The sequence below is a fragment of the Mesocricetus auratus genome, unplaced genomic scaffold (genome assembly GCF_017639785.1).
Source record: "Mesocricetus auratus isolate SY011 unplaced genomic scaffold, BCM_Maur_2.0 Super-Scaffold_100006, whole genome shotgun sequence".
Lineage (NCBI taxonomy): Eukaryota > Metazoa > Chordata > Mammalia > Rodentia > Cricetidae > Mesocricetus > Mesocricetus auratus.
This window is the reverse complement of record NW_024429190.1, coordinates 63,367,867-63,380,926: the sequence shown is the minus strand read 5'-3', so window position 1 is coordinate 63,380,926 and position 13,060 is coordinate 63,367,867. Positions and strand designations below refer to the sequence as shown.

Below are 13,060 nucleotides of genomic sequence, written 5' to 3'. Positions count from 1 at the left end.
CAGGCTACCCTGGACTACATGAGACCTTGTCTCAAAGGAAAAAGAAATACTGTGTGTTCTTTTACCACTGTGTAAAAGAAGAAAAAATAATGAAATAAACTTCAAAAATCTCACACACCCCAATTAGAAAACTAGTATTAAAAAAAAATGGTGACATGCTAGCAAGAATCTACATCATAAAGGAATTCTCATACCAGACTGGCAGAAGTTTAAGTTACACAATTCTTGCAGGATTGGTCCTCAAAATTAATAATATTGGTTGGGAAATTGGCTAAGTGATTAAGAGTACTCTTGTAGAGAACTTGGATAATCAAGTCCCAGTTCACAACCTTCTATAACTCCAACCCAAAGAATCACAGGCCACAGGCCCTCTTCTGCCCTCCACTTCCACCAGGCATGCAAGTGGTGTACAGACATGCATGCCGGAAAAATAACCATATACATAATTTTTCAAGTAAAAAATTAATAATCTGTATAATGTAGTTATTCCACCACTAGGTTTATAATAAACCTAAATGAAATCATCTTACCAAGAACTGCAAGCCCATGCTCATTGTGACCTGTTCATCTTGAATATATGTAATTAAACATAAAGGCCCTTCCTTCAGTGTATATATAGATAATACTTGGTTTGCAAGCATGTGTGTTTGTCAGTCTTCACACACAGACACAGGTAGGTGTGGGGAAAGGTGTAAAAGAGAGCTGGATTTCATCAGTATATACATAGTAGGTGCATGTATTGGACTGTACCACAACCTACTAATATATTGCCATTCCACGCTAATCTACACTAATGTAAAATTTTTAGAGTGTGGGCATTATATTACATTACTTTTTACTACCACCAACGCTCCCCTATTCCTCCCCACCAGTACAATGCAGAGGATTCAGTAGATACCTGCTTGAGTACTGGGGAGTGGGTTTGCTTTAAAGGGCAGTGTGGAGCTAGGGAACCTGCTGTCTTGCAGTAAGTAGTAAGCCTTTTATCCTGCAGTAGATGTTACCCCTTGCCTCAAGTTTTTAAAAAGGAAAATAAAATTCTGAGAAAATAGAGTGGCTCCAAGTGAAAAGTGGCCAGAACCTTACATTCATGTCAGACTTAGTAAGAGTACAAAATGAGAGGCTTTGGAGGAATGTCTCACTATAGGAAGCACACCATATTTTAAACCCACACCTGAAGATATTGTAGGGAACTATTATTCAACTCCTGTGTATAAGCACTGAGGAGAGGATAGACCTGAGAATATTTTTCTGATGTTTTGCGGTCAGTCTGTCTTTTAATGTTTGATAGGCAAATGGCTTTCAAGAAAATATTCCACCTCTTTAAGTATAAAGTAATTATATTAAAATCTTTTGTATCACAGGGTTAATAAAAAATTACACATTGAAAATTATTTGCTATTTTAAATAATATTGTATAACATATATTAAATTGGTAATAGTTAATAATACAGTAGTACTAATATCACTGTAAAGCAAATGTTTATTTTGTGAATATTTCTGTTGAATGCAGAATTAGACGGTTATGACCCATATCTTTTAAAATTGTAATTGTCATTTAGTTGTCTGAAAGTAATGTTTTGGTGGCTATGTTAGTGATTGCAGGACAGTGACAAAAAAATCCCCAACCCTCTTTTGGAACACTACAAACATGATATGTGGTGTTAAAGTTTGCTTCCAATTGTGAGTCATTTATTTAATATGAGCATATGTTCTCTATATATTTTTATTTTGGTTTTTCATTTTGTACTTCTATAATTATTAATCCTAGAATAGAAAACAATATAGGATAGTAACTTTCTTGTGAGGATAACAGTAATTCTTTGACACAATTTGAATTGACATGCTTCTAATTGAAAAGTTTGTATTGTATAAAAGCAATTGTGTACTTCCTGATCTTTATTTTATTCTCAACAGTGCGTAGTATTGACTGAAATGAAACTGACATTACAAAAGAAGATCAATGACTTTTGCCATTCTCGTTGCCCTCCAATAAAGGTAATATAATTGAGTAATGACATGCAGTTAACTAAGGAAGAACATTTTTAATATTAAAGTTTGGAGCGTTTCACTGTTAAAAGCTCTCTGTGTTTACAGTCATAGTAAGATTTTTTTTTTAAATAAACTTTATACTTTTAAAAACTTTTAAGTAGCCAAACATGTTGTTGCTAGCCATTAATCTCAGCATTAAGGAGGCAGAAGCAAGCAAGTAGGTACCTGTGAGTTCTAAGGTGAGTCTGGCTTACATATCAAGATCCAAGCTAGGTAGTAAGACCCTCTCTACAAAAATATAACAAAAAACTTACACATAAGTACACCACGCACACACACACACACACACACACACACACACACACACACACACACATTAACCCCAAAATTAACAAGACCCAGGTATTTAAATCTCAATAAATTCTGCACAAAGTGGCTATTCACAAGCTGGAGAACACCGTATTGGATTTTATATTTTGACTGTGGAATGTGCGATCTACCACCAAGAACAGAATATCCGTGACAGAACTAGAACAGTTAGGTTTATGTTCTCTTTCATAACATTGTCCATTGCCTGTATTCAGTCCTTCCTCATCCTCCAATATTTATACCTTCATGTTCTCTTTTCCACATATTATACTATCCCACTGGCATATTTATTTACATACATGCATATATTATTGGCTAGATTCTGCATATGAGAGAGAATGTGTGGGTTTTTCTTCTGAGTATATGTGACCTTTCTTGATGTTGTTACACATTTTAAGTCCATCCATTGTCACACAGATCTTGTGACTACCTTTTTTTTAGAGCTGAATATATTTGTGACAGCTGTAGAAAGACCTTTTTAAGTACAAAAAAAATTTCTTTGCAGATACTGGGATGGAGACAGTGCTGTTATTAGAAAAATTACTTTTAATAAAGCATCTGTAATTGTGTTAAAGAACCTCATGTACATCTTTCATGGTTTGGTTTGTACTTTGACATCTGTAGCCTTTTTTCTATAGACTATTCCCAGTTAATGCCGTTTTCTCATTTCTGCTAACTAATGCTTTCTGTTTCTGTAAAATAATAAGAACTCATTCCTATACCATTATACCAAGATAGCTGTTTCTTATGTATTGACCTTGAAATTTACAACCAAGCCAGAGTTTTTATTACTGAAATAGCATAAGGTATGCAATGGTGATCCATTGAGGGAACTTCTGATTTTATGTGTCAGGTACACACTCACCAAATAGTGCATTTTCCCAAATAGATATATGGGTGACTCATTCTGTACATGATTTTGTTACATTTCAGAGGATATACTTAATACTAAGTGAAGTTATCATGAAATGACATAAGATAATTGAGGTGGTTTTTTTTCCAATTCACATAAACAAATTTATTTTTATCTTTTCAGTTTATTAGTGCAGATGTACATGGAATTTGGTCCAGGTTGTTTTGTGATTTTGGTGATGAATTTGAAGTTTCAGATACAACAGGAGAAGAACCAAAGGAAATTTTCATTTCAAACATAACGCAAGTATGATTGTAGTAATTTTAATAAAATTGTTAGGATATAGGAATGCTAATTTTTAACATTATAGACTATTATTTAAAAAAAAAAACTTCTGATAAAAATAGAATGTGCAGACTTGGTTTTCAATGGCTCACTCTGATTTTTAGGCTAATCCAGGCATTGTCACTTGTCTTGAAAATCATCCTCACAAACTTGAAACAGGACAATTCCTAACATTTCGAGAAATTAATGGAATGACAGGTTTAAATGGATCAGTACAACAGATAACTGGTAAGTTATATGTGTTATTAATTCCTATTTAGTTGTTCAGCATATTTATAATCATATACTTTATTCAATATTTAGAACACATCATCTCAGACCTGATTCATATCTCTTAGCCTCAAAGCATTGTACAAGTGATAATATCAAAAGGAAGAAAGGAAAGAAATACACTACGAGACAATACAAGTTGAAATTTTAAATATTAACACATTTAAGATGACAGTCATGAAAAACATTAGACGAACAAAGATTTACTTGAGCCATCTACCTAAGTGTATAAAGTCATGTACGTTTGGGAGAATGAGCTGGCAGTCAGGCAGTGCTTGAGTAAAGGGGTTGTAATAGCAGATGAGTTTGGAATCTGTTTTTCCTTTTCTTTTTCCTTTTTGTAGGATAGGACTTAAACAGATTTTTGCTCAAAGGAGAGGGAAGGTGCTAAGAGCAGAGTTTTGAGAGAATGCTCATTTTTAACAGGGAAAGATGGCCAGACATTTTGTTGGGCCCATTTGAGATAATTAATTCATATCAATATTAGTCTGCATAATTTATGTTTTACCTGTTGTTGTGTTTAAGACATAAAGGCAGTGCTTGACAACAGACAACTTTGGGGCGTGTTTATGTATTTGAAGGAAGATGACTCAGTTTTATCTTTAGGACACTTGACAAATATAGTCATGGTTGCAACAATTGACATAATGACCTGCAGGGAGTAAGAGGCCTCTTTCTCATCCTTACCAGCATTTATCATCATTTGTTTTGTTTTTTGGGAGAATATTTTAAGTCATAATTCCCTTATTGCCAATTTTTTATTTTTAGTTTTAGAAAACTGTTCAGAGCCGGGCGTTGGTGGCGCACGCCTTTAATCCCAGCACTCGGAAGGCAGAGGCAGTTGGATCTCTGTGAGTTCGAGGCCAGCCTGGTCTACAGAGCTAGTTCCAGGACAGCCTCCAAAACAATACAGAGAAACCCTGTCTTGAAAAACAAAAAATAAAAACAAAAAGAGAAAGAAAATGTTCAGTTCATTGACCCATTTATTGAGTAGCAGTTTTATAGATTTGTTTTGTCTTGTGTGGTTGAAATTCTTTATTTATTCTCAGTTATTAGACAATTGTGAGATACAGCTGTCAGATTAATTTCTTCTCCTCGATGGGCAGTCTGCTCACCCTGCTGATAGTATATTTTGTAATGAAGCTTACCAATTTGATGTTTGAGTACATCTATGTTGAACACAGGTTCAGAACATAATAAAGAATTTGTATCTCTTGGTAAATTGACTAACTTGATAATTTGGGATTATATTTGTTTATATTGGTGACCAAATAGAGTTAGATTGTGGTGATAAGATCAGATTCTTAGAGCTGCCTATCTAGGAAGAAGTTGCCTGACAACAAAGAATGAAGTTTTATTTATTTATTTTTGATTGTTGGGGTTTTTTGTTTGTTTGTTTGGTTGGTTGGTTGGTTGGTTGGTTGGTTTTGTTTTTTAAGACAGGGTTTCTCTGTAGCCCTGGCTGTCTTGGAGCTCACTCTGTAGACTAGGCTGTCCTCAAACTCACAGAGATCTGCTGGCTTTTGCCTCTGAATGCTGGCATTAAAGACATGCACTACCACCCTACCACCCAGCAGGTTTTTTTATTTCAAAACCCACATTTTTTAACCAAAAATTTACTTTGGGGTGAAAGTTGCTTAAATTGAGATGTTTTAAAAGCTCAATTTTAACGTTTATTACTTGGTGCTTGCTTCCTTAGATAGTTTTGGTCTATGAAAAAAATTGTTAAGTGGTTCAAAGTAAAACATGTTTATTCTAGAACAGTATAATCATACTTCATACAATGTTATATAAATATATGTGTAGATATTTGTACACATGCATTCAAATGGGGTTAGAATTAAGTCCCACTTTAGATTTCCTCCATTCTTCAAAAAAATGCAAATAAGCTTGATGTCTGTTTACTCTTTCTATTTAATGTTATTACTATTAAGCTATTTGCCCATGTATTTATAAGTATTATGAACATATCGTAAGTATAGAGAAGCTTATTATTTAGGTTAATTTTTTTATTATTAAATGGTCCAATAACAAAATGGATCGACAGTGTAAAGGTTTTTGCACATCCTTGGTTTTTCCTCCTGAGTAGTTAGTATCTATCATGGGTTTATTATGTATCAATAGGGGGGTTTCCATACTCTTTTTTACACAGAAAGCACCTATCTTCGTAGCTTTTTGCATTTTCATATTATAAATGAGTTTAAATATCTTGAACTTTGGAGCTGTTTTCCTCTTTAATGTGAACCATATGTGTTTTACTAGTTTCCTGCTGAACTACTGACCATCATCTTCACAGTTCCCAGGACTCTTAAAAAATGTAAACTGCATGAAAACAAAGCAATATAGCAAAGTCAAAAGATAATTGTCAAAGTAGGAGTACTACTTGGAAATGAAGTTTATTTTAATACTGACAATAAAGCATTATTAGTGAGTCTTCACTCTGCCATGTAGCTCTGTTTTCATGCTGTTTGTTTTTCTATCACAAACTTTTCAGGGTTAACACTTTTTGGGTGTTTCAAAAGAGCTTCCTCCTGGTTTTAAAAGTAATTTTTCTCCTGTGCTTTTATGTATTTTTTTAAAGTTGGCATCTTTTAATATTTAAAACTCTTATCCAGATGGGATATTTTCTCAGCAGTTTACTTTCATACAAATTACTAAATAATCTTATTTTTCCCCAATGATTTAAGGTTCTACCTTTATTTGCCATTTTTTTTTTTTGGTCTATGTGTACTTGAATGTATTTCTAAGGTCCTCAATTTATTCCTTTTATATACTCATGTACCAACAAAATTTGTATTAGCATGCTATGAATGTTTTTAATATACTTAATATTTTATAATAAGTACCTCACATTTCTTACTGTCTGGTTTTCCTCAAATATTTTTAAGTACCAAAGCTCATATTGGAAGAAATACTTCGTATAACTCCTAACAGATCCCCAACTCTGTAAAAAAAAGAAGAAAGATCTGTTTTAGAATCTTTTATAAATGAAGAAAAATACCATTCTGATAATCCATCTTAAAATTTAAATACCTGTGTATAATGTTCATTTGTCTTTTTCCTCAGTGGTCTCACCATTTTCCTTCAGCATTGGTGATACTACAGGACTGGATCCATATTTACATGGAGGCATAGCTGTACAAGTTAAGACGCCTAAAACATTTTGCTTTGTAAGTTTTTTTTATCTTAAAAAGTTTTTTTCTATTAAAAAAGAGAATAACCCAAAAGAATAAAATGCTCATTAATTCAAATTAGCTTTAAAATATACTGTTCTTTGTGTTTTTTTCAATTCATAAACAACTTGAAGAAAATTTAATCAGCTTAGAGACAAACTGACAATATAAAAATTACATACAGACATAGGTCTGTAGCTCACAAACTTCCTTAGTCTGTGCAGTCTTCTGTACTGAAAAATTAGGTGAGTACATATAAACTTATATAATTTTATAACTAGAGTAACTTATTTATATGATTGATACATGTGACTATACCTCAAAGCAGTTATACCCTCCTAAATAATGAAAATTTATCATACTTAACTATTTACTGCGTAAGGAAAAAAATAAAATATTTTCAGATTGTTACTCTTTATTACTCAGTTGTTTGTTAATTTATGTTATTACAATTTTAGTCTTTATTATAAATGTATTATGTTTGAAGTGTAGCATAATTCCCATTGACGACTCATAGTGAAAGAAAAACGTTAGCTGCTAACTGGAGTGTAGAGACACTTGTGTCTTAGAACTACAGAGTGCCATGCAAATTCACATGTCTTTAGTTGCTGGGCTTTGTTGATGGTGATGTTAAAGGCTTTAGGGAGACTTTTCATTTTCTCAAGTTTTTATCTTTGGTTTTTTGTTTGTTTTTCTTCAAGACTTTACCCAAATCACAATAGGGGCAGCTAGGCAATCTGCTTTTGAATACTTTCTGTTGCTCTATCCCTAATTTTTTTTATCAAATAATTTCATATGTGGTAAATTTGAGGAATTGTTACTTTTCCAATTTTTCCTTTCTTTGCCTATGTAGTCTTACCTTACACCCATATGGATTTTAACTTGGGATGTCTTAACCAGACATAACTAGTCTCAGTTATTTGATGATATCAGAATACATGGTAGCTTTTACACTACAACACAGTTTGGGATTATAAAGATATTTTCACTGATTCTTTTGAAGTCACTATGTAGAGCAACTGGGTTTGGGTACAGTAATAAGATAGTAGTGAACAGTTCATTTAACAACATATCACTCCTACCTCACTCATTTTCAGCATTGGAGAAAGATCACTTGCTTTAATTGTGCTCATGTGTTTTGTGAAATAATCACTCTATTTGCTGTAAAGTAATACTGTTGGTTTGGGGTTTTTTGTTGTTGTTGTTGTTTCCTATTAGGAAACCCTGGAGAGGCAGATAAAACATCCAAGGTGCCTTATTGCAGATTTTAGCAAACCTGAGGTAAGTATTTACTTTGCAGGTTTAAAAGAGTCAGTAGAGTGGTAGATCAAATTAGGTAAATGATTCAAACCTTTAAAATGGATTAATCATTTCTTATAAAGGTTCTACTCATATATCAATATGTCAAGTTGACATTAAAGGATTTAAAATGTGAATTCCTATCATAAAAAAACATTTGAATAAAATGAAATTATACTTCAGTGATTTGCCAACTTGGATAATTAAAAAGCAATTTTAGTAGTAGGTAGGGCATTAATACAAGATTTTCTGTTTTTTTTTAACGAGACAGGGTTTCTCTGTATTGTTTTGGAGGTTATCAGTCCAGCCCGGCCTCGAACTCACAGAGATCCGCCTGCCTCTGCCTCCCGAGTGCTGGGATTAAAGGCGTGTGCCACCACCGCCCAGCAATACAAGATTTTCTTAACCATGCAGTTTTATTAGACATATATTTATTTTGTGTGTAAGGGAGGTAGGAGTCGCACAGCCAGGGGATGACACAGCATCTGATTAGAGGCTGAGCTCAGGTCATCGGGTTTGATTATAGGCCATTTCATCAACAAGAGTTTTATATAGTCCAAGAAGAAACAACCTTAAGCATATGTTACATTCTACTTCACATCACTAGATCTGATTTTTTTAACAATAAAGACATTATGATAACAAATAGTATCCAAATTTATAGATAGACCTAATTTAAAAAAAGATTAGATGTTCTTATATAAATGCTTTTTTGTGATGGCTTTGGTTTTCACTTTTAGACAGGGTCACTACATAACCATGACTGCCCTGGAACTCACTGTGTGGACCAGGCTAAAGAGACCTTTTTTTTTCTCCCACCTCCTGAGTGCTGGTGTCTTTTACCACACCTGACTGTACAAATGTTTTGCTAATGTTGTTCAACTGATGCTTCATATGAATGACCTAGTAAACACTAGGCATTTGGAAATGTTTTGTTAATGTTGTTCAACTGATGCTTCATATGAATAACCTAGTAAACACTAGGCATTTGGAAATGTTTCTTAAAATACTTTATTGTCTTGAAGTTAAATCATTTAATTTATGGTATTTATCATATTTTTACTAGGATGGTGAAATTAAATAATAGTTGAAAAACATTTAGTCTAGTCCATTGCACTTAACAAATGTTGGTCAATTTTTCATGTTCAAATAGGCACCTCTACAGATTCATGCTGCTATGCTTGCCTTGGACCAGTTTCAGGAAAACTACAACCGTAAGCCAAATATCAGGTAATGCTTTTTGTTTAAAATAACTCTTCTCTTTTTATGGAAATTGTATCTCAGAAATTATAGGCGAAAAAATAAAACTAAGCCTCTTGTAATTTCATTACTAGTAAATATGCCAAACTGCATAGGGGTTTTTCACATATGAAGACTTTAAAATCTATTACTTTTAAAACCTGCTAATTGTTGAACTGTCAATCTGTGATAATATTTTCTAGCCTAAATCAGAAATTATAAAAAGTTTATTGCCTTATATGTTTATTAAATCTAAATCTCATGAACTGCTTTAAATGACTGTGATTTTGAAGTAATATTTTCATAAAGTAGTTACTTTGAAGTTAGCATAAAACACATTTTACTATATATTAACAGATTTTCTCATTCTTATTTATATATATGTATCTTATGATTTAGTTTTAAATATGACCTTGGCAGCCTTTCAAAAAGTTGAAATTGAGGTGTTTGGTTTCAAATTGTAGATGTCAGCAGGATTCAGATGAACTGTTGAAACTAACAATATCTATAAGTGAAACCATGGAAGAGAAGGTAAATACTTAGAAAATTAGGGTTGACTGAGTATTTGTTTATAGCATTAATGTTCTATGTATTAACATTCCCTACATTCAGATCTCCCTGTGCTTACTGATCCTGTGGCATTAACCAAGTTCTTTGCTTTCCTTGCTTTAGTTTGTATATCTATAAAATTAGGTTAACTCACATGTTGTGGACATTAAATAGCTCGGTTTCATAAAGTCCTTAAAATACCATGTGGCATTTAACTGTTGCTGCTTTTGCTTTTATATTCTTATTAGCATTGTTCCATGAGTAAAGCTACAAATACATATAGAGTTTTGTGTGGACAAATATTTTAATTTCTCTTGTGAAGATTCCTAGAAATAGATTGCAAAGTCATATAATAGAAGTAAAGTAAGATGCTTAATTTATAAGGAATTGCCTGTTTTGAGACAGGCTCTCACTATGTAGCCCTCTCTGATCTAAAACTCAATCTGTATGTAGGCCAGCATCAAATTCAGAGATGCACCTGTCCTTACCTCCTAAGCGCTGAGATTAAATGTGTACCTTATGCCTGACCCTGTATGTTTTCAAAACAGCTGGATGATTTTGCTTTCTCATAAACTCGGCATCAGTTTCACTTGTACCAACCTCTTGAGAACTCTGTGTTTCCTCATTTTACACATTACTGTTTGAAAATGTACTGCATAAATTTAATCTGCATTTCACTAAAGTAACAATGATTTGAGCATATTTTTGTGTTACTGTTTGTATACAGTGGCTTTTCAAAGCCTTGCCTTTCATAATTTTATTTTTTAATGTTCAGAAATTCTATAGTTGTTTATTGTTTTATATGAGTCTTTTTCAAACATGTTTTAGAAATATACTTATCTTTTTTCCTCATAGTTTGTGCCCATTTTTTTCTGAAAACTTTAGAATTTTGCAGTGGTGACTTCAATCCTAGGACTTTACTCATCCTAGGCAGGTACCTACCACCAAGATATACGTAACCATGAATGTTTCAGCAAGGTCAAAGAGTTATTCTGTGCTCTTCTAAAAGTTTTATGTTTTGGCAGAGTTATAGTTTTCTTCAAAATATAGTGGGACTTACCAACACAACCAGTCCTGAGCTTGGCTTTGTTGGGACATTCATTACTTCGGCTTCAATCTGCCTTCTCAGTGTAGTGTATATGCACTTAGTTGCTTTTGTGTCCCCTTGGTTCCGTTTTGATAGTTCATAGATATCTAGGAGTATATTTATTTTTATAGATTTCCTAAATTGTCAGTATATGTTTTGTAAGTATTCCCTATTATCCCATATTTCAGTTTTATCTGTATAAACATCCCATTTCATCTCTAGTTTTAGTGATTTGGGTTTCCTCCCACCACCTTCCTTTTGACTATTTTGGCAGTGTGTCAACCTTTTATCCTTTAACAGAATCAACTCTTACTTTCATTATTTTGGTTTCTTACTTTGTTAATTTCCGGCCTGCATTACTAATTTCTGTGTTACAGCTCTGATCTATGCTGCTTCTAGAACCACTTCACTTTCCTTGAGTCAGTTATTGGCTTGTCTAGCTGTTCATTTCCAGTTGTTTTCTTCTGTAACTGGCATTGTCAGACTGTTCTTTCAGCAAAAGCTATCAATTGATAAATTGTAGATATTCATTTTACTCGAAATGGTAGTCTAGACTACAGTCAGAAAAGCAAAGTCAATAGAGACTAGTAAATAAAAAAACTTTCTTAAGGAAGCATGAAAATTGGTAATCTTATCATGAGATTAAGATATATTTATTTAGGAAGGAAATTGAGTAGTTTGGGGTTTTTTGTTTGTTTGAAGTTAAGTTCTAATAATATTGGCAATTAGTCACTGAAGTCACAGGTGTTGTGTGAATACTGTTAGTATCACTGTGGTCTCTGGTTTGTGTTTTAGCCTGAAATGAATCCTGACATTGTGCGCTGGCTCTCATGGACTGCTCAAGGCTGTTTATCCCCACTTGCTGCAGCAGTTGGGGGTGTTGCCAGCCAAGAAGTATTAAAAGCTGTAACAGGGAAGTTTTCTCCATTGTGTCAGTGGGTCAGTTCCTATTCTTTCCTATTTCTTTACATTTTAAGTTGAGTGTTCCATTCATAATATAAATGTGTTGTTAATTATAACATTGTATAAATATATTAGAAAAGGCAAGTGACCTAATTCCATAACTGAAATTCAAAAACTTAATTCTTTAATTGAAACTTAACAGGTGAGTCTATTTTGTCTGTTGGAATATAACCCAGTTGTTCTCTCAAATGTATTTCCTGTCATGTAAAATAAAATTAATGAGTTTCCTATTCTGTAGGTTTTTTGGTTTGTTTTTTTTTTTTTTTCTAGTACCACTCATTTACCATTTTGGGTCTCCCAGGAATTTTGAACTTGTTGTGTAGAAATTTTGCATCGCAGATCTTCAGGTTTTATTCTTGATACTTTTTGAAGATGGGGAATATAGGAGTGGTGTAAGCTTAAGAGTTGTCTGTGTAAGATAAAAACATTACAAGAACTAAAAACACTCCATCTGTTACCAGAAGGAAACTGATTGGCAAAAAGTCTACAGACATTCTTCAGATTCTTTCTGTTTGAATTTATTTTGAATATAATATGGCACCAACACAATACCATTTTTCTGCTAAATTATTTTAAGTAGATAACAGGTTGATTGGTGGGAATCAGCATAGTTACAACCACTAACATCATTTGAAATATAAATTATGTTTTTTTAACATAGTCATTTTACAAAAATAAACATTTGGTTATGTTCAAATTTAAAACAAATTACTTAAATGAAAATATGAGTGAGGCTGGGTTCTTTTAATTGTTTTTTGAAATAAATTCCTTTTTGTACTAAAAATGTTGAAACTGTCTTCCTGGATCTTTTCTTCTATAACTATGTATATATAGTTAAAGATGATATAAAATATATCCAGTGGGAAAGTAAGTACAGAGTAGGTACTTCCTTCTCAAGCTAATTGTACTACTTGTTCAAAT

The 13,060-nt window shown here is 32.9% G+C and overlaps 1 protein-coding gene across 1 annotated transcript in view; it reads left to right on the top strand.

The window, feature by feature from the left end:
* The window catches only part of Uba6 (ubiquitin like modifier activating enzyme 6), a 59,858-nt gene that overhangs the window by 11,517 nt on the left and 35,281 nt on the right, over positions 1–13,060 (top strand). Inside the window, exons 7-14 of the mRNA XM_040747285.1 lie at positions 1,918–1,998; positions 3,398–3,520; positions 3,664–3,787; positions 6,896–6,999; positions 8,221–8,283; positions 9,455–9,531; positions 10,005–10,071; positions 11,972–12,115. Coding sequence (XP_040603219.1) covers positions 1,918–1,998; positions 3,398–3,520; positions 3,664–3,787; positions 6,896–6,999; positions 8,221–8,283; positions 9,455–9,531; positions 10,005–10,071; positions 11,972–12,115 — 783 coding nt within the window. The remainder of the gene's footprint in view (positions 1–1,917; positions 1,999–3,397; positions 3,521–3,663; positions 3,788–6,895; positions 7,000–8,220; positions 8,284–9,454; positions 9,532–10,004; positions 10,072–11,971; positions 12,116–13,060) is intronic.